General features: G+C 43.0%; 1 protein-coding gene across 2 annotated transcripts in view; it reads right to left on the bottom strand.

Moving 5' to 3' along the window:
• The window catches only part of NEURL1 (neuralized E3 ubiquitin protein ligase 1), a 459,730-nt gene that overhangs the window by 290,981 nt on the left and 146,237 nt on the right, over positions 1-22,512 (bottom strand). Inside the window, exons 1-2 of one of the 2 annotated variants that reach the window (XM_029610303.1) lie at positions 19,738-19,839; positions 19,362-19,420 (exon numbers count right to left, since the gene is read on the bottom strand). The exons of the other annotated variant lie outside the window; for it this stretch is intronic. Coding sequence (XP_029466163.1) covers positions 19,362-19,386 — 25 coding nt within the window. The 5' untranslated portion in view covers positions 19,387-19,420; positions 19,738-19,839. Of the gene's footprint in view, positions 1-19,361; positions 19,421-19,737; positions 19,840-22,512 lie in introns of those variants that run through there. 2 annotated transcript variants of the gene reach the window in all.

Genomic DNA, 22,512 nt, shown 5'->3' with positions numbered 1-22,512 from the left:
CTCTACCACCTACAATGGCTATTCATTGAATGCTTCATCAATGTAACAAACACTGCACGTCATTTTTTAAATAGTACGAAGGAATGCAATTGAAGACATAGGATGTCATCGCATTACAACTATAGCAATCACAAATAATACCCCAAACACAACCAGTGTATTCCAGTCACCTAATTTGTATACAACAACTCTACAATAGTGGTTCAACTGCTCTACAATAGTTAATACTAACCAGTTGAACCACTATTGTATAGTTATCGCATTACAACTGGCAGCCAATTTTGGTAATGGATAATTTTGAGTCCAAGTATGTACTATATATGAGTCAGAGCATTTTAACTACATTCATTATGACTGAGGTACATTAATGACCTATTTTTTTATTTGGAACAATTCTGTTTCAGAACTTCAATTCTCTCACACATGGCTCAATTCCCTAGATTCATGGTTAAAATTTACCATTACTTTTGACCAACACAGATTGGCTTTTTTAGACATTTTGGGCCGGATTTTAAAAAGGTTACACGCGCCAGGCCTATTTTAAAAAGGCCCAGCGACACGCATAAAGCCCCGGGACACGTGTAAGTCCCGGGGCTTGCAAAAAGGGGCTGGGAGGGGGTGGAGCATGGGTGGGGAGGTCCAGGAGCGGGAGCGGGGTCAGGCTCCCAGCACAGCGGCCATATTTGCTGCTGTGCCGGGGATTGCGCGCTGGCAGTTGGCCAGCGCACTCAACTTACTTCAGCCCCAGGGCTGAATTAAGTTGTGAAACTAAAAAAAGATGAGAAAAAAGGTAGAGGGAAAGGGCGAGAGAGGTAGGGGAAGGGAAGGGAAGGTGGGGTGGGGGTAGGGAACAGGGAAGGCAGCGCGGCTCGGCATACACAAGGTGCACAATTGTGCACCCCCTTGCGCGCGCCAACCCCCGATTTTATAACTTGTGCGCGATTTTCAATTGTGTAAGGGTGGGAGCTTCTGGCAAAAGCCAGTGCTGCAGAGTGGCTTTTTTAACTAAAAGCAGAGCTTTGCATTCCCATAATCGAAGGTGTGGATTGGGAAACCGGACACTCCTCAGATCATCAAAAAGCATGGTCCTTACTTCTAAGGGGAGATAGACTTTTGTGATGTCCTGTATATGTTGTTGAACAAGACTCCAGAGCTTTTGTATGCTTGGACAAGTCCAAAATAGGTGCCCCAAGGTACATTTGAGACACTGGTCTGTATTCAAAATTTTCAATTTAGCAGCTCACTCTGGGGAGATATAGGTGCGCATGAGAATCTTATATTGGATCTCATGAAGGCCTATGTTCATAGTGATTTAGTATACAGATCAGTGGAAAAGGTAACTCCCAGCTCCTGAAACCAACCCAACAGTATGTTATCCAAGCTTATAGGCGGGGATTTCAGTAGTATTTTTTTTTAGACATTTTAATAATGAATGAAGGTGTAGTGAAAAATGCATATTTCAGGGCATTGTACTCTGACAGAGAATCATAACTGCAATACTGCAGCAAATGACGAGATGTGGCCATAGTTTGTGTAGTACCCTTCTCAAATAAGTTGCAATGGAAAAGGTACAGAGAAGGGCAACCAAAATGATAAAGGGGATGGAACAGCTTCCCTATGAGGAAAGGCTGAAGAGGTTAGGGCTGTTCAGCTTGGAGAAGAGGCGGCTGAGGGCGGATATGATAGAGGTCTTTAAGATCATGAGAGGTCTTGAACAAGTAGATGTGACTCGGTTATTTTCACTTTCGAATAATAGAAGGACTAGGGGGCATTCCATGAAGTTAGCAAGTAGCACATTTAAAACTAATCAGAGAAAATTCTTTTTCACTCAACGCATAATAAAGCTCTGGAATTTGTTGCCAGAGGATGTGGTTAGTGCAGTTAGTGTAGCTGGGTTCAAAAAAGGTTTGGATAAGTTCTTGGAGGAGAAGTCCATTAATGGCTATTAATCAATTTTACTTAGGGAATAGCCACTGCTATTAATTGCTTCAGTAGCATGGGATCTTCTTAGTGTTTGGGTTTGCCAGGTTCTTGTGGCCTGGTTTTGGCCTCTATTGGAAACAGGATGCTGGGCTTGATGGACCCTTAGTCTGACCCAGCATGGCAATTTCTTATGTTCTTAGTATTGAATGCCATTGGCATGTTTTATCCTTACATCACAATTTTAGAGAACCTCCATTAATGTCATACACTAGGGCGTAAAATATCAGATAAGATATTGTTTGGGCGGCCATACATGAGACTATCACCACTACAGTTTCCTCTATTTCCCATGGTCACTCTCAATGTGACCATTTTGAACTATGCATACAATCTTTTCAAAGTACCACTTCGACACATCCCACATCGTGGTTTATAATTCATCTTAATTTTTCTACTGCATGTGAGTCCAGCAATGTAATCTATGTTATCCAGTACTCCTGTGCCCTGGTCTATATTAGAAGAATGAAGCATACATTTCATACATGCACCTGTGAACATTGCAGTTGCCTCAAGACCAGGAAAGAACAAGCTCCAATTATTGGTCACTGTATCTCAAAAAAATTATAATTTTGAGGATCTTCGTTGGGGTATCATTGATGTAGTTATCCCTTCCAAATGCAGCAGTGAAACTTTCACTTTTAAGCTATAATGAACAGCAATAGATTTTGCAGCTCAACACATTGTCACCCCATAGTTTGAATGAACAAATTGAATGGAATTCCTTATTATAACAATTCCTCTCTATTGAACTAATTAATTGTTAATATTTGATAATTATTATATTCTTAACCTTTGATATCATGTGACATAATATCTTCAATTATGGCTATCAGTTGTAATGCAATGACGTCCTCTATCTTCAGTTGCGTTCTTTTGTACTATTAAAAATGACGTCAACATGCGGCGTCTGCTACATTGATGGGGCATTCAATGAACAGACGTTGTAGGTGGTAGAGGCAAATGTCATAATCTTTATGAGCATTTTTGTTTCAAGTATATATGGCCATTAATGACTCTTTTATCATTTCAGAATCGCAAGCACATTATATTTGGTCTCAGTCCCTGATGAAGTATATGGACTGTTTTTGTTTTTTTAACTTGCATGCTGCGGCTCTCTAAAAGAATTCATATAAGTGTCTCATAAAGTCTGAGCCTGTCAAATAAGCCTATCGAGTATGCTCATTATAAGGTAAATTTTAAATGCAGCACATAGGCACGCATGTGCTCGTATATGCTGGCTCACGTAAAAGGACACAGCCATTTTATAACATACATGCGTATATGTGCACGTTATAAAATAGGCTGAACATGTGTAAATGTGTGCAGAATTGTATAATGGATTTGCACACGTGCATATAAATGCAGTTTCTAGTGTGTAAGTGGGGGAATTTTACAAGGTACGCGCACCGACACAACTGGCCGTTTTCCAAGTTCGCTCCCAGTTTGCCCAGGTAAGGGATAGGATTTCCTAATCCCCCTAGTTAAATTGTCTCCCTTTTACCCCTGTTAACCTCGACCCTTAAAATCCCTCTCACCTCTTTACTTTTTTTTGTTTTAGCCCTTAGCCATCCATAGCAGAAGTAAAGTCACGTGGTAGAGGATCCCAGCATGCACTTTTGTGCCTTAAGTATTTCTGCACTGGTTTCATTCATAAATCCAGGAATGCCCATTCCCTGCCCTGCCCACGCCCACATCACACCCCTTTTTCTGAAAATAGTTTGTGAGCGTACTGGGAGATACGCACATACACGGGCACCTTTTAAAATCTGTGCAGCACGCACCAGTCCAAGATACTCATGTATCTCCCACTTTTGGAGCGTGCAGGGCTTTTAAAATTTACCTGTTTATTTGCAATATCAAAAATTTAATTTAAAAAAAAAATGTATTTGGGAGACCAGTGATTACAAAAGTCAGATCAGGAGCATCATAGCATTGAAGCGACTTCAAGCGAAGTTGCAATGCTTTGTTTTACTCTGCTGCTATCTGATTATATGAAGGTCTTCATATCTCATTTGCAAAATTTGGTGGTTCCTGGTATTTTGTTGATGTCATATTACCTCCATATCTGCGGTAAATTTATCAGAAAATGATCCCAGACTATACCCAAGCAGGTTCTGCGCAGAGCATCAGACTCTTGACAGCAGCTTGAAAAGGTAACTCCTGGGCAGAATGGCTCCCATAGACGGAATTCAGGGGCACACAGAAAAAGAAGGACCCTCCACGGATAGCTTCTCACATCTTTGTTCTAGGGCGCCCTGTGGGGAGGTGCGTAGCTTCAAGGCCCTTTTGCATTAATCCTAGTATAAGCCCCTTTTCTTTCTCTGTAAACAGTACTGATAACAGGCACTGTCTTTTGCATCCAAAAATCACATGGAGAAGCAATGTGGTTTCCAACGTCTTTACTGATAGTTGATTAGATGACTGAAATCTGACTAAAGATTTGTCAAATAAAGTCAAAGAATAATTAGGCAGAAGAAAGATTAATAAATTTGTGATCTCACTCTTCTAGTAAAGTCTCTGATCCTCTCTGGAAGCCAATTCCTTAACATTTGGTTGCCTTCTCAGATAGTTCAATCATCCTTCGAAATCCCAAATGTATCATACATCTTCTCTCCACTGTAGAATGGTTAGAATAAAGTCCCAGTAATTTATCAGAACCTAAGTCCCAGTTCTCACAACTTTCCTGAAGTTTTCTTACATATTTTACATCTCCTGATGACAGTACCAGTGGGCACTCTCCTCTCAAGTGCAGCATACTTGAGTCAGCAGCGAACACAGTTCACAAAAACCTTCAACTCCTTCCCTTTAGCAAAGGACACTTCTCAGAAGTAACCTTCCCTCCTCAGGCTCTTCCAAGGGGCCCAGTTACGCGTGTATTCCCCTGGATTTTACGCGCCCGGGGGGCCTTTATAATTCGGGCTTAAAGCTACACCATCTTAGTCTTCCACACGGGGGGAGTAAAATCCAACCAACTGTTTAGTAACTCTTTGAAGCTCCTCAGCTTGGTAGTACAATTCCTTTGGTAGGGAAACCAAGGGTTCCTTTCATAGCCTAACTCTCTCTTAGGATGATAAGAAAGTTTCTGTTGGTTGGAATGGAGCCGGTCTTCTCCGGTGAGATCCCCCCCGCCATGTAAGTAGCTCACCCCATGGGAATGTTCAACTATTCAACAGCACCATCCATGTAAATTAGGATCTACACTTTCTTTGATATAGGTGCCTTATTGTAAACCGTTATAATGGTGAATAACTTAATGACGGTATAGAAAAACTCTTAAATAAATAAAAAATAAAATAGTGTCCTGCAAGTAACAAACAGGTAGCGTACAGCCACATAATAACACAACCTATATATCTATACATTGGTTAGCTGTTGTATATGCTGGGGGGGGGGGGGGAGGCTGAGCTTGTTTATCCCCTCTCATTCACAAGCAGTAACAAAACAGATTTCCAGAGTGCACCCCCACCCCCATTTCACCTTACAGTTCAGCCCACGTGGCTTTCCCTTCCTGCTCTTTGCCTGCTCGCTTCAAGGGCCCCTCTGCCTGCTCTTCTTTCCTAAGCCCTTAGCCAAAGCCAGGTTGGAGCTCATTCCCTCCTCCTCCTCCTTCCCTTTCACCCAGGGACTCCTTCATCCCAGCAGTCAGACTTTTTCCCTTTCTTTCTTTCATTCACTAAACTTTATTTCAGCTGCTCTGTCCCCGGGTTGCCACTGCCATTCCCCCATATCTCTCTGGTTATTTCCTAGCATCCCTATGGGCCCGATGTAATAAGGTGCACTCAGCAGCCAGTACAGTTGTTGGGTTTTTTTGGGTTTTTTTGCTTGCAAACTGTGCTCCCTATGCAGCAAGAAGTTCTGCGCACAAAAAAAAAAAAAAGTGCAATAAAAAATTGTGTGAATTTCTTAATACCTCCCATGGAAAATCAAACTAACGAAGGCATTACCTATTACCCCCACCACCACTCTCCAAATGCATAGAGGTGCTCTGGCTTAAATCGTGTTTTCTAAGGGCTGGAAATTTGACTCCTGGTCAGAGTTTTCAGCACAGAGTGTGAGTCTATGGGCAGAAGCAGAAGTTCTGGTGCCGTGATCTGAAGTTGGGATTTTATGCACAAGAAACATGCATGATTAATGCACCCAAAAAAATGTTTTCTACACAGAAATTAATATTTTATGCATAGAAAGCATGGTTTATGTGCACATTTTCCAGTTTGTGTGCATTTTTTTTTTACTCCGTGTGTAAATTGACTTTTATAAAATTACCCCCTCAATGGGGAAAACGCTGTAATACTAGGATGGGCAAACTTTGAGCCGAGAGCCAAATTGGTGGCCCTGCCTCAATGAAGGGTCACTCTGTAAGAAAGGGGGACCCCTTCAGAGATCCGGTGGAGGAGCAAGGTGGGGAGGGGGAGGAGGAGATCTCCCCGTTGGAGTTTACATCCCAACCACTGGTATCAGGGCTGATGGAAGTGAGGTTGCTGCAGTGGGGCCAGGACACTCAACGTTGTGGGAGGAGGACTCCTCTGGGCTGGATGGGGCCCACAAGCTGAAATCTGCCCATCTCTGCTTTAGTTCAGCTGGGCCCCCAAAGAGGTTTTTTTTTACATTTTTATGTGCAAAATGAAAAAATATTTTTTGCAGTTACATTATGCTAAAACCTTCAAAACAAGAAGCATGACAGCTCTGAAGTAATAAACAGGGAGAATAAAAATGACTATCTCCTCCCACTGGTTAGAAAGATTTGCCTGCCTTTTAAATTCTGGCAGTGCTCGCTGGCATCAGTTCCCCCGTAGCAGGCCTTCATTAAACAAAAGGAAACAAGCCACAATCTGAATGCGCTTCACAGGGGCCTCTTTTGTTTGTTTAAATGTTCTGTGTCTTACCAGTGAATGCACTAAACAGAACCAAGTATGGCTAGGACCTTCCATCCAACTCTGGAATTGTTCTCTCTCCCTTATGTTTTGCCCCTCCTGTAACTCAGGGCCCACAGTAATATGGGCAAAAGAGTGGAGCAGGCCTTATTTCTCCTCAGAAAGGCTTGGTAGCTACGTGAAGCAACCTCCCAGCAGAGCCTAAACACTAAGGGCCTGATTTTAAAAAGCATTTACTCGAGTAAAAACCAGGTTTACTGGAGTAAATTCACTTTACTTGAGTAAGTGGGTTTTTGAAAATTGCTACAATATATGCCATTGACTTGTCTATAGGATTTACTCACATAAGTGCACTTTACTTGAGTAAATGGCTTTTGAAAATTGCTACAATAGTAGCTACATTTACGCATGTAACTCCTTTTGAAAATTACCCCCTAACAAGAGTTCAAGGCAGCACGGGAGGAGCGCAGAGGATTCCTTGTTGCAAAGATGTGAAGGAAAAGCCGGAGATCATTTAGGACTTGTAGTACTGAAAGGGAAAACGGGCAGATTGGATGGGTCTTACGGTCTTTATCTAGTGGACAGATTGGATGTTTCTACGTTTGTGGCCTTTAACTGCCATCAAACTCTTATTTCCTTTCCCTCACGTGTTAAGTTAATGATATCCCATGCCTCATCCAATCAAGAGTATTTAAGGGTATGGATGCTGAGTATGAAGTTAGTAAAAAAAAAAATGTATTAAAGTAGCCCAATTAAAAAAAAAAAAGCTATTACCTTATTCATCCTTTTTTGTTTTATCTGTTAACCTTTATTTCCGGGAAACACGTCGAGAGAGATCAAATGTGTCAGCTCCTGATGCAGGGGGAGTCCCAAATATTGTTTCTGCACAGGAATCTAACAAACTGATGGGTTCACACAATGAGCCAATAGTGTCTTGTGGATTTCATCAAGTAGCAAAGCAAAGCTTCTCTTCTGCCGTTTTCCACATCATACCCCCTGCTGAAAGTCAGTCCATGTGCAAGCACCTACAAACCTGTTCACCTATTGATATTTAAAGTTTCCCAAGCAAATGTCCTTAAGATCTGCAGCGTGAATGCTGCTCAGCCATTTCAGATCGAAGCACGAGGGAAGTAAATGTGGGTGAGATACACCCTCCACTTTAGATTTATTTTTTTTTGTTTTTCTTTTAAAAGATGATTGAATTATGAAGGCGTATGTGAGATGTGTGGATGGACAGTAGCCAGAAGTAAAGCCTTGATGGATGGCGCTACTGCCCACAAATTTCAGACCTGTGCTAATGAAACCCCTTCTTCATGCTTATTACTCTGTCCCCCTACACATGCACACACAGTTTTCTACATTTTTTTTTTTTTCCGAGAGACGCTTGAGAGAACGTCTGAATTATTTATGGAGCAGGACAATGTGACAGCAAAATGGTATCAACCCATGCCAAGTGATAACAAGAAGCTCGATTTCCAGCCTCTCCTTGGGCCTGCAAGTCCATTTACAAAGAGAAACTCTCCATGGAGCTTCCCTTTGAAAATCCGTGGCGGGCTGGAGTTGGCAGGGAATCCTTACTCCACCCTTTGGAATTCACTTCCCCATTACCTACGACTTGAGCCCTCCTTACAGTCTTTCAAAAAAGGCGTCAAGACCTGGCTGTTCAGGCAAGCCTACCCAGATACCAATCAAACCTAGCCCACTCCCTATCCCTTCCATCACCGTCCTCCCTCCTTTTCACCCCCCAGCCACCCCTTACCCCCCCAGCCCACCCTCCCTGCCCCCTTAATTTCCCCCCCTCCCACTTCTTCCCCCTACATCCGCCTCCCTCTCCCCCCCCCCTTTTTCTTGAATTTATCACTGCCAAAGCCTTAACCCTAACAATTAATCATGCTATTGATCTATTGTAAATAAGTACCTCGCCTTAACTTATAATTTTAAAACAGTTACAATTATGTTCCTTTTATTATATTTATCAAGTTGATTGTTCCTCTCTCTCCTTCCGCCCTATCCTTTCTTGCTGCTCTTCCCCTGCCCACCTCTCACCATTTTCTTGCCTGCTCCCCTTCTCCCCCACCCTTGTTCATTGTATTTTCTACCTGCTTCAGTTATTTGTAAACCGGCATGATATGCCCTATGAATGTCGGTATATTAAAAGTTTCCTAAATAATGGCGGCGACGACAAGCAGATAGCCGCGGCGGCGACGAGCACGCGCGAGAGGCAGGGAGGAGCAAATAGTGGCGGCGACGCGCGCGCGTACGACGAGAGAGAGGCAGGGAGGAGCATGTGGCGGCGGCGCGCAGCGCAGGCGGGAGGGACACCACCTGTCTGCCGGTTTGTGATGAGCTGGAGGAGAGTGAGCTGAGGGGAGGTGGAGAGAGAGTGAGGTGGGAGGGGAGGGAGAGAGTGGGAGGGAGGGGGGAGAGAGTGGAGGGGGGGAGGAGAGTGAGGTGGGAGGGGAGGGAGAGAGTGAGGTGGGGAGGGAGGGAGTGAGGTGGGGAGAGAGGGAGGTGGGGGGAGGTGAGAGGGAGGGAGGGAGGAGAGAGAGAGGGAGGTATGGGGGAGGTGAGAGAGAGAGAGGGGGGGGGAGGGAGTGGAAAGGAAATGGACCAAAAAAAAATTTTTAATGTAGCCCGTTGTTACAGGCTTAACGGCTTGTAAATAAATAAAACTTGCATTGTGAGCGCAAAGCGTGCAGGGTGAACATGAAATCCCCGCCCTTACTTTCTCTGTACTGCCCCGATTCCATCCCCTTTTCGCTGCTGGGGGGGGAGGGCGGGGTTATATACTGTTGGCAGTGCGAGTATTTTTACCCACAGAGGAAAACTGTCAAAAGGGGTCTTCCCCATGAGAAAACACCGGTTATCCCATGGAGAATCTCTTCAAAAGCTGTCCCTGAAGTGGTCAAATAAAAAGGAACCTTCTGTTGAGATTTGTCTCTTTGGAGTTTAACATATGTTAATCTATCACTAGATAAATCCTTTATTCCTAAAACTCCAAAAACAGCTAATTTATCCCGCTAAAGGGTAGCCGGATACGCTATTCAGGATGTTTAACAGGTAAATGCTCTGCTGAATATCTACAATCTTTAAACCTAACCAGCTGTGTCTGAACAAAGCACGTGGCTGGATAACTGAGCTTAACCCACTAAATTTAAAAGAACTGGTGGTCATACCCCCCCCCCCAACACACACACACACCCACCCCCACGCAAAGTGACCTAAAATCCCTCCAAGTACAAAACAAAACAGCAAATTATTAAGAGATCCTCTCAGCAGCCTCCCCTATCCCCCGCCCCTCCCCAGTTTGGCAAAATATCTCAGCAATGCCCCCCCAACTCTCCTCCCCCTCCCTCTAACTCCACCCCTACTCGGAACCCCATCCCTAATCCTACTACCCACCTGGTACCTTAGCCAAGGCTGATCTGTCTGTCCCCAGCAATTGCTGCACACTCCTACCACAATCCTAGCAGCTTCCAGTGTTGCTCTGTCAGCCTCAGACTGAGCTATGTGTATTGCAGTCCCTCTCCAGTTTCTCCCCCACCTGCTGCCAGTTTCTCCTGTTCCCTGAAATGGATTGGCTGGAGATAACAGAGAGGCCCGGGAGCTTTGTAGCATTTCCCTGGAGACCCAGCAATTTCCCTGAGTTTCCGGGTGAAATCTGAAGAGTTCCCAGGTGTGCAAATCATAAAGGGTGAACTCAGATATCCAAGGTTACAACTCATTACAACACTATTTGTAGATTATATTTCCTGCAATCTAGTATCATCAATTTCTCTAATGTAGGAAGAACATATTTTTGCAGTATTGACAATGACTAATCATGCAACATGCACTGTCTCTGTGCAATATGCACTTAAGCCTCTGGTCTGAGAAAGTTGGAGATGTGCACAGGAATAAATTTCTGTGGGGCAGGGATGAATATCTCTTCTCCTTGACTATCTAAAGATATCTGACCATTCATGCTACTGAGGAACTTTGCAGCCTGATTCAACAATGCTCTTGGGAAGCAAACTTTGATTAATCAACACCCTACAGATTACATACGAATCTGATAATACCTGCGAATCTGGACTAAAACAAAAAAAATCTTGGAAGAACTGATAGTGACCAAAAGTCATTAGCACTGGCCAGTGGTCTGGTGGCCAATACCAGATGAATTTGTGGTCTCAGTCCAGCTCCAGTGGACGGGTGATTCGTATCACTGAACACAAAACATCAGCACTGGCACTAACTGCCTCTAGTATTTTCAGCCTCAGCAGAGAGACCAAGTGTTGCACAGGCACAGAGCCTGGCAGAAGGAGCGTGGAAGTTTTCACTGTCTTTGCTGCACCTTTATTGTGGAGAAATGGAGAGGACCAAGATTTCCGATGCTGTCAAACTTTCATGAGCACTCCCAACTCAGTAACATTACAGATGTTGGCAAAAAAAAAGGACCATCTGACCAACCCAGCCTGCCTGGTGGCTCTTAGATGAGGATTATCTCTCCAGCCATCAGCCATGCAAGCTTTACCATCAGCAACTCTGGGCGGTACTCTCTCTTGCCTTTTAAAATAATCATCTCATCTGTTTAATGACTGGTGCTGTATACATAAATGACTTCATGATCCTCACAATAAGCCTCAGGTTTCCACAAAGCAATCATTTCACTAGTAAGCAGGAGCGCCTAGACTCGATGCGCCTTCTGGAAGCTCCATGAATTTTAAAGAAAAGGGTTTTTTAAAGTATTTTTAAACATCTTGAATTTAGTTCATATTTAAATGTGTAAATAAAAATACATATTTTATTATTAAAGAGGACAATGACTTATGCCTCAGAAAGCAAAATAGTTGCACCAGTGTTGTAACGATACTCAGCTACAGCCAAGTACCATTCCGTAAAAAATGAAAAAAAGGCAGCATAATGAATGAATCTTGTTTTATAACATTCTGTTAAAGGCATTATAATCACATTCCAGCTCTGCTGCGCTCATAAGCATCCATCTTCTCACCAGTTTGAGCTCCTCTCCTAGCTCTTTCACCAGTGGGAGCTTGAAAAAGAAATATATATATATATATCTCACACTTTGAACTTCCACTACTCCCACTGTGGTGTGACGGTTAAAACCAAGGAGTTGTTTTAACAGCTTATTTAACTGTTAGAGATGCAATACGTCAGCTCGTGATCAAGGCACGATCATTCATGCTACATGGATAGTACAACACATGAAACTGCTTATAGCTCATAATTTATTTCTTTGTGGCATGCCAAATCATATTAGTCAGGGCTATATTATGCAAACTGGTTGTGGTGATTTGAGTGTACCTTGCAGCTGAAACCCAATTAACTGTAGAACATCCAGTGGATTCAATATACTGGACAAAAAAATTAGGTACGCTTTGTACATTAAATTTTACAAGTCGGAATTCAAGGTGTGTGCAGGGCATACCCGGGAGCTCTCTGGAATTGACCTGGAGACTCTGGCATTCTAAAGGAATTGCCGGAGCTCTAAGTCAACACTGCAAATCTCCGGGAGCTACTGCTCAAGCTCCCGCATGGGCCCAGAAGAGGAAATCACCTGGGCCCACATGGACAGGAAGAAGGATAAGCATTGGCCGTGTCGCCAGAAAAAGGAGCAGAGCACTGTGAAACTAACACTCCACAGAGAAGAGGGAAGGGGGTAGCCCATGAAGCAGGAAGAAAAAGGAGTCCCATTAGCTGCATGGGCATAAAGGAAAAGGCTACTGCTGCTGGTGGGTTCAGGTTGTGGGGGGAGAGAAAGAGAGTGTGTGTTTGTCTATGTGTGAAGGAGAGGGAAAGGGAAAAGGAGAAGTGTATGAGAGTGGGCATGTGTATGTGAATGGGCATGTGTATATATGAGAGAGTTCATGAATGGCCATGTGTAGGAAGAAGTGACTAAATGGGCATGTATGTGTGTAAAGGAGTGAGAGCGTGAGTGTGTGTATGTGGAAGAATGAAGTGAATGAGCATGTGCATGAGTGAGCATATGTGTGAGTGTGTGTGAGCATGAAAGAATGAGCATGTGTGAGTGTGAGTATGAACGTGTGAGTGTGTTAGAGTGTGTGTGTGTGTAAGAGAGCAGAAATTTTGTGTGCATACCCCTGCCTTGTCCTTCTCACCACTCCCTCCAATAATCCAGGATAATCTCAGGATAAATGGAATTTGAAAGTTCCCAAGTATCGAAAGTTCTCCATCTCTCTCTCATATCTAACAAATAATGTGCTCCAGCTAACAAGTCAGAACCAAATGACAGCCAGAGGTCTGCATCATATTTATGATCTCCAAATGAGAATTCTTCTGGTTTATCATCTACCATATGACACAGATGAAGTCCTTCAAATCCTCCTGTCAGTCATTTCAGAAATAATCCTAGATCACCCAAGAATGCTGATCTTTGATGACTTCAACATCCATGTAGATGAACCAAACCTGGATTCTGCCCAGGGTTTCATGGCCTCTGTAGAAGACTTAGGCCTATCCCAGTTGGTAAACAAGTCTACACTTGCACAGGCCACACACTTGATCTGGTACTTGCACCACATCAGCTTCAGCAACACTTATCAATTGAAGACTTACAAACCACCCAGCTCTCATGGACAGGTCATCATATGGTACAACTCACACTGCAGACATCGCATATCCACAAAGCCAGAAACAAATCAAAAGTCAGACCAACGGCACACAATACCAGAAGCCTCCCTGAACACCCTCCAGAAACTGGACCATGACACACACATCCACCCCCCCCCCCCCCCCCCACCACCACCACCACCTCAGTCCTGGACAACATCTGGAACAGAAGACCGAAAAACAATGGATAAAATTACCCCAATGAAGTTCCGTCCATGTCAGAAACACAAAATCCACGCCATAATTCATACTGGAACTCTAGCAACTTAAACAAAACAGAAGAAGACTCGAGAAAAGTGGTGGAAATCAGTCTTACAGGCTGTGACAGGAAGAACTGCAGGAAACACCAAAGAACCTATCACAGAGTTATAACTCATGCCAAGAAGGCATACCATACCAGAACAATTAACCAGGATAAAAACACAGCCGGATAACGATTTTGTTTAAAACACAAGGGGGTCTATGACCCTCAATAGAGGGGATGCTAAATCACAAAAAAGGAAGCTGCTGGAAATGGCTGTCAGTTGTTTAAAAATTGGCTTTTGGAGCAAACCATTCTCAACAATGCAAAATAAATTCAGAAAAGTCTCTGCAGCACGGCCCAGGAATAAACACCTCAGGGCAACTAATCAAGAGGTTTGGATTTCATAGAAAAGTAGAGAAAAAGAAGTCGTCCTTTCAAGTCTGTGTGACGACATCTTCCTTACCCTAGCACATATTGTACTTCACTGATTATATGAACAGTCTTCATTTACAATGCTTCCAGTTTTATTTTTAAAATTTAATTTTATTCTGGCTCAGTTTTGACCAACGTCAGAAGCCAGTTCTAAAATAGCTCTAGCTCTGATTCATGCACAGTTACCAACAATAGACAAGGTTTATAATATAATATAAATACATCCACAAAATATACAGAATAGACTCAAACTATGCTCACCCTGCATTGCTGATTTACAATAGAGGGTTGCTTTTTAATTTAGCAAATTAAGGAGATGGAAAACACATACTCATCACTATATAATCGCCAGTGGCTCCCTACAGAAGGCACGTCCATAGTCGATCTTCGAGACTGGATTTTAGGATTTCCGCAATAAATACGCATATTTGTAAGCCTTACCTGCCCTATATGCAATATTTATTGAAGAAATCCCCCAAACCAGACTGGTTTGTGGCCCTCAGGGACCAGATTTGGGAATTGCTCCCCTATGATATACCACAAGGGCTAATATTGATCACTATAAAAATCTATTAATATTTAAAGGTTAATATTGATCTTGCCAGTCCTGTACAATGGAGAAGACAAATACCAGATATAATTCTACAAAGCACGCAATGAATATGATGGGTACAGAGGTAGCGCAGATCCTGAAGGGTTTACTGGTCAATTTTTGGTAAGGTGACAGCAAACAAAAAATGCAGTAAAAAAAACATTTGTAGCACTGCTATTATTGATACCAGTCTTCTGCAATGGAGCATAGAACTATCATTCACTTAAGAACAAGATGCCAATATCTAGAACAAGTAACCAGTTATACAGTTTACTTTATTTTTAATCTTGATTTCTCTTTTTTTTATAATAATCAAAATGATTTACCAAAAAGCGTTTTTAAATCATTTTATTTTATCCATAAGGAAGGGAATAAAAATAATTCTTAACATTTTGTTTTCTCTTTTCCTCTTAATACGCATTTCAGCCCCAAGATTTAAAATCCCCACTGAATGAGCCACTGCCCATGCCCAATGGCAGGAATCTGAAAGAGCTGCAATGCTGTCCTGCTTTGTCATTAGTAAGCTTTTCCAATGCCACTTCAGTTTGTGTTGGAAACAAATAGGTAAAAATAAATAATCATCATCAGGGTGGGGAGGGGAAAGGTTTTATGACTCCCTCGTGAGCCATCCAATCTTCCAGTTCCTGGAACAGATGTTGGATGAGCAAGGGGAACTTTCAACCAGTCAGGAAGCCAGGAGGGGGTCCTCGATTGACTGAACGTGTACCTATCTAATGGCACTTTTGCCGACATTAGCAACAGAAGAAAGCAAAACTCAATGTTATTTAGCATAAGTGAACTAGACTTTTAGCAGTTCGAGATTTGGCAAAACTAAACAAAATATTTTGGCAACTGAGTTTTGTTTTCCTCAGTAGCTGATGCTTTGCCAAAAGTAGGATATGTTCAGCCAAAGAAGAGCTCTCTGCCTGTTAGTCCCTTTCATAGCTAAATCTGATTGTAGGTATCCTTGAATCCAAAGACCAGTACATGTGTATTTTACTGCAGGGGTTGAGGACATGACGTGAAGGGTGACAGGAGAGGGCAGGTAAACGGAATGCGTTTTCAATCAAATTATTATTGAATATTCATTAGTTTCCATTATTCTCTACATTATCAGTAAACATTTTCAACCACCAAAAATATTTCACAAAACCCAAAAAATGTTTTATTGAACATCTAGAATGTTTCAAGAAGTTCTAGAGATTTCACAGAGTTCAAAACATATCTCACTTCTCCCATCTCAATTAACACTGGTTTTCTTTAATACCGATAGCATAGCCAGCACAGTACAAGATAAACAGATATGCATCAATATAGAATTTAGTGAATCGTTAAGACAAGGCATCCAGGTAAAATATATGTAAGCGATTTCCTTGTGTCCCTCTGAAAAACTTTTTTTGTATAACAATATACTAACAATATACTAACATCGGCTGTTAACACCTGTTAATTAATGACATGCAAACTATTTTAATACAAAAAAAAGCCTTCAGAAAGTGCATCAAAACCATTGTTTCACAAAAATTGCACTAGAATTATAAATGTCTAATTTTTAAAGCAAAAGGCGTTTCCCGCACAGCGTTTCAAAATTTAGAAGGACCCTCGTCGCACCGAGCGTGGTTACATTGTCATCACAAAGTTTTTTTTACACTTTACCGGTCATATGCAATCATCGGTCCCGACATTGAATTTCTATTTTTATATTTTCAAATGCTCTTAAAAAAATGGACACTTCCCGTTTTCATGCTTAAACTCTATGAAATAGCCAGTTTAGTTTTGCCTGGATGCGTTGGGATACTTCACAGAGTTCAAGCATCCAAACGGGAAGTATCCAGGTTTTTTTTTTTATGAGCATTTGCAAATATAAAAAAAAAAAAAGAAAAAAAGAAGTCAGTGTTGGTACCGATGATTGCATATGACCGGTAAAGCAGAAGAAACTTTGTAATGATGAAGTAACCGCGCTCGGTGCGACCAGGGCCCTTCTGAATTTTGAAACGCTGTACAAGAAACGCCTTGTGCTTTAAAAATTAGAAATTCATAATTCAAGTGTAATTTTGGTGATGCAAATTAGTTTTTCATTAATTTTAAAGCATTAAAGTTAGCATATTAATGGGTCTGTGTTAACTTTTACAAGTTTTAACAGGTATTACTTTACGCACAATAAAGCTCTGGAATTTGTTGCAAGAGGATGTGGTTAGTGCAGTTAGTGTAGCTGGGTTCAAAAAAGGTTTGGATAAGTTCTTAGAGCAGAAGTCCATTAACGGCTATTAATCAAGTTTACTTAGGGAATAGCCACTGCTATTAATTGCATCAGTAGCATGGGATCTTCTTAGTGTTTGGGTAATTGCCAGGTTCTTGTGGCCTGGTTTGGCCTCTGTTGGAAACAGGATTCTGGGCTTGATGGACCCTTGGTCTGACCCAGCATGGCAATTTCTTATGTTCTTATGTGCTAAAAGGTAATCAAGGCATTTTTATCACCCGCTTTTCCATATAAAGAGCTCAGAGTAAAAGTACAACAGCACAACATCATATCAAGTAAAAGTAAACATATCAAACATAAGTCAATTAAAAACTCAAAGACAAACAAAAACAGGCTAAAAAGCTATAACCAAAAATAAAAACAACAAGCAGCAATAATAATGTACAAAGATAAAAGCAGCCAAAGAACAGAAATAGAACCAGGAAGTTTTGTACCTCATTACCATAGATTTTTGCAAAGCTAATTTAAAACTGAATTTTAAAAACCCAGCACATGAATTATAAGGGATGTGCAAATTTGTCAGGCTTGTGTGCGCTGAGCGGATATTAAAAGCTGCTGAGATATGCATTTATCTCCCAGGGCGCACATGTCTTGGAAGTTTTCAAAAAGGGGTGGGGCATGGGACTTGTGGGGCATGAACCAGAGATGTGCATGTAAATATTTACACAATCCGGTGCGTGCCGAGGCCCCCACTACGTAACTATACTTCTGGTATGGATGATGTGTGTTACAATTTCACCTGCTACACAGCCTCATCGCACCCTGACTATGATGCTTTCCCCACCAACAGAGGTTTCCTTGGAGCTCTGTTCCATGCTATCCCCATCAGCTCGTCATGGCTCAAACTTAGCCTGTGGTGCAGCCTCCTAGCTACCAGTAATCCTCAGCAAACCATGTCTCCAGCCTTGCTAAGCTCCTCCTCCTTGCTTGCACAACACCCAAGCCTCAGCCCTAAATAATCCAGCCTTGCCAAACCTTCCTCACTTTTGCATTGAGTCGCCCTTGGCTCTTTGCCCTAGCCACTTTTGCCTTGCGGCCTAACCAGGCCTAGCTTTGTCTTGTGGTGTTTGGGCCTTCTTGCTCCTTGCCTTGCGGCCTATGGACCTTCCTGCTCCTTGCTTGTCTTCTGGCCTAAGGGCCTTCCTGCTCCTTGCCTTGCTTTCTGGCCTAAGGGCCTTCTTACTCCTTGCCTTGTCTTCTTGCCTATCTAGGCCTTTCCATTGTCTTGCCCCTCAGGGCTCGCCCTGCCTAACTGTGCCTTTGGGCCTTTATGTTCTATGTTCCATGTTGTCTTTGCCTCGTCTTAGTCTAGTTCCACTTCAAATCCTTGCCTGAACTCAAGCCTCAGTTCCAGTCCTTGCCTGCACACAAAATCCAGTTCCAGTGCTTGCCTGCACACAAATTCAGTTCCAGTGCTTGCCTGCACACAAATTCAGTTCCAGTGCTTGCCTGCACTCAAGCCTCAGATCCAGCCCTTACATGTGCTCTGTTCCTGTCCAAGCCTCAGCTTCTGCTCTTACCTGCACGCTGTTCCTGTCCAAGTCTTGCTCCAGCCTTACCATGATGTACTGTGCTGCAGAGACCTGCTGGCCCCCAAAACTCAAGGTTTCAACCTGCAGAGGGGCCTGGTTAAGTGGAAGACTGGCCCTAGCCTTGCCCTGTAGTCTTGCACCATTCTGAAGGTAGTATTCCCTACATTCAGCCAGGACCCAAGCCATAGCTTGATGCGAAAGTCAACTATCGCCTTCAGGAGTGGATGTGGGGTTCCTTGCCTGTCTCGTGAGTCACACTAATTTTGATGTTCCAGTTTCTAAACCTCATTTTGTCTGTACTGCCTGCCAAATTTGGAATCCTTATTATCTGGAGTGTATTGCTTGCCATTTTCCTAATTTTGAATTGTGGGACTGTGCAGCATGCTACTCCACCAATGCTGCATCCGTAAATACCTGTAGCAGCCGTGCTGCATCACAGCCAAGCCCCAAGCTAAAGATCACATTACCTGATGATACAGTTGTACCTCTAACACCGACATATTGCAAGTACAGCAAATGCCCAGCAAGAAACTCTCCTACATTCCCAGATTGTACGGGGTGTGTTCTCGTAACTCAACCTGGTGGGAATGTCAGTGCCTTCCTGGGTATATGCCTCTAGACCAAGCCTGCCCAATTTGCTTTGCAACCAATCTAACTCTCTTGGAGACCACAGCACGTTCAAGCTCAGGCAAATTTAGTCAAGGAAAATTAAACCTAGCATCATGAGAGAGAAAATCTGCTGCAACACCCAGTATAGCCTCCTTGAAAACTCCTACTACTGCAGACTTAAATTGCCAAGAAAACTTTATTTCCTTACCTGTAAAGGCACAGCCTGCTTCCATATTCAGCCCTGATGGTCTACAACTCCCAGCACAACTGAAAACAGCCAAAGGAAGTTAAAATCTGTTCCTGTGATTCATACTTCTGACATTCATAGCAAGACAATTGCCTCTCAACAAACATCTAGTACAGCCTTTCTGAGAAGCACAACTAATGCTGTACAACTGGCCAAGTTAAATCAAGTTTCTTACATACAAAATCAAATTCTGTTTCCATACAATCTGTTAAGGAGGAACCAAGCCCAGAGTCTTTAAAATCCACAGCAGATACTAGTTCTTTGAAAACCACAGCTTGTCAAACTGATTTAAATAGCACAGTAAAGGCAACCTGCCAAATTAAGCCAAGTTCCTCACCTGCAAAAACAAATTCTATTTCTGTTTATAATACTACTTCAGCTTTCCTACCCCTGTCTCAGACAGCAGAAGTTTTGAAACAGAAAGAACTGGTTGATTCAGTCCGAGAACCCAGTAGTCATCATGTGCAGGTAATAAGCTGCGAATGAGATCAACTCTGACTCTCAAGAAAGAGCGTGTACATACTCTATGCCAGCCTTCTCTGGACCTTTCCTGAGTATACAAGGCCCAGCAACTGACTCCAATCCTGTTACACAGAATCCACTCCAGATTGCTTTTCCCACCCCAGCTGCAGTTCAGCCTTTAGAGAAGCCTTGTGCTTCAGTTCAGTCCTCATGCCAAGTGGAACCTCTTTCAATACCTTCTGCACATTTTCCATTCTCTTTCCAGCCAGAGGGAATAGCAATTCCACATGAAGTTCTGCCGGTCGCAGCCCTGCCCCAGCTTCTGGAAGAGTCCACTCCATCCATTCCACTCCGGGAGACGTCTATTTCAGCAAATCCTATTATAAGAAACTCCACTCCTGCTGACCCACTCCAGAAGGGGCAGTCTATTTCATCCAGCCTGCACCATAAGGACACTGTCCCAATGGTCTAGCGCCAGGGAGGTGCTGTTCCAGTCACTTAGCATCCAGGAGGAGGCGCAGTGGGTCCTGTTTCCCAGCCTCAAGGAAACCTTGTGCTGGGGGACTTAACTTTCACTCACCCTGTGTTGCATGTCCTGGCTGCGGCAGACCCGCAACCAGCCCTACTCACCCCCGGTGCCCAAGCCCCAGACCTGGCCCTTCCTCTTTGGCAGTGGTAGGCAGCCGCCTACGCACTCGTGCTCCTGCCATTTCCCCAGGTTCCTGCGGACGCTCCGCGGCCTCCTCCGGTCCCACTCAGGTCTCCCCAAGTGCGTGGAGGGGAGACGCCGCCACTACATAGTTCCAGTCACTTTACCTTAGGCATGCGCCTTCCCCAACTTTAAAGGGGCCATAGCGGGAAACCTTCCCACGGCCCCGGATGATGACGTCTCTGGGCCCTGCTATTTAAGGCAGGCCCCGCCATTTGGTCTTTGCCTTGGCAACAGGTCTCCACGCTTCTGCCATGTGCTTAGTTGCTACTCCTTCGTTCCTGTTCCTGCGCTTCTTTGTTCCAGTTCCCGAGTTCCAGTACCAGTTTCCTGTTCCTGATCTTCGCTTGTTCCTGATTACCTTTTGGACGGATTCCTGGCTTTCACCCTCGCTTGTTCCTGACCAAAGTCTCAATGTGTGAATAAGATGATAGTGAAGGGAAGAAGGATGTGACGAAAGCTGTTAGCTGGGTTTATAAAAGGTCTAGACAAGTTCCTGAGAGAAAAATCCATAAGCTATTATTAACATGGAATTGGAAAAATCCACTGCTTATCCCTGGGATATGCAGCATGGAATCTATCAACCTTACGGGATCCTGCCAGGTACTTGTGACCTGGATTGGCCACTGTTGGAAACAGGAAACTGGGCTTGATGGATCTTTGGTCTGACCCAGTATGACAAATCTTATGTTTTTATGTTCTAAGGCTTTAATTTTGTCAGGAACTATGCAAAATTTTGGGGAAAGGTGAGCATATTGCATAAGGATGGGCTCCACCTTAATCGGTGTGGAACCAAGCTGCTGGTGCTAACCTTCAAAAAGGAGACAGAGCAGCTTTTAAACTGGAATAAGGGGAAAAGCCGACAGTCGCTCAGCAGCACAAGATTCAGAGGGAGGTATCTTTAAAGGATACTAGTGAAACAAAGGAGTTGGAGCATCTTTTATTTATTTACAGTAATTTTGATTCCTCTTCTTACCAAAATTTTTTTTACTTGAAGCGGATTACAATAATAAAAGCAAATGTAGCCTATGTGCCCATAATTAAAGAACAGATTGAGTTAAAAGATTACAAATTTCCCTATTAACTGCTAGGAAAGTTATAGAAAAAACACTCCCGACGGAGCGGGATACAAGCACACACCAACAATTTTTTACAATTTATAAATTACAATTTTTATTAATATTTGAACAACAGATACATTCATTATAAATCCATTAAACTGGTGGTTATCATATACCTTCACCTTCTTTTAAATACATTTATTAAAAACATCTTATCTCACTCATACCCCCTACACACGCACTCATACTCACAACTCAACCATAAAATTTCCCAAATAGCTATACTTGATAGACTTACATGAAAATACCCACTCAAAAATCAAGTGTTCTCCTGTGATGTGTTCCCTAGTTACAGAATATTTGAAAAAATCCCTCTAACTCCCTTACTCCTGCAGATGTTCTTATCCAATGGATTTCCTAGATACCATGCTCTTATCAATTTTTCTTAATCCCTGATTACAGTACTGATTTAAAAATACAGTTACCTAGATCCCTGATTACAGTATTTTTTGTAACAAAATTATTACTCGATCCCCAATATTTTTTGTAACAAAATTTCTACTTGATCCCGCCAAATGGCTTCTTCAGGGGAATTTAAATTGATGGAGTTAATTGTTGACTCGAATCTCATTCATTAACAGGAAACACTCTGTACTTATAGGTCTCACAAATCGTGCTTGAGCTCGGGAAACACTCTTCTATTGTATACAAAATCACTATATCCTGTTACGATCCCCCCTGTTGCTGCGCTACAGGAGGTATCTCACCCTTCTTCTCCGGAGGCCGCTCCGAAGCCAGGGCCTCGCCTGTGTACCATCCAGGACTTGCTCCAGGGTCTGGGAGGCCTAGCTGTTCCTGAGGCCTGCCTGTGGCTTGCTTG

Source organism: Rhinatrema bivittatum, chromosome 7, assembly GCF_901001135.1.
Source record: "Rhinatrema bivittatum chromosome 7, aRhiBiv1.1, whole genome shotgun sequence".
Classification (NCBI taxonomy): Eukaryota; Metazoa; Chordata; class Amphibia; order Gymnophiona; family Rhinatrematidae; genus Rhinatrema; species Rhinatrema bivittatum.
Note: the sequence above shows the minus strand (reverse complement) of the source record. Positions and strands in the feature narration are given on the sequence as shown.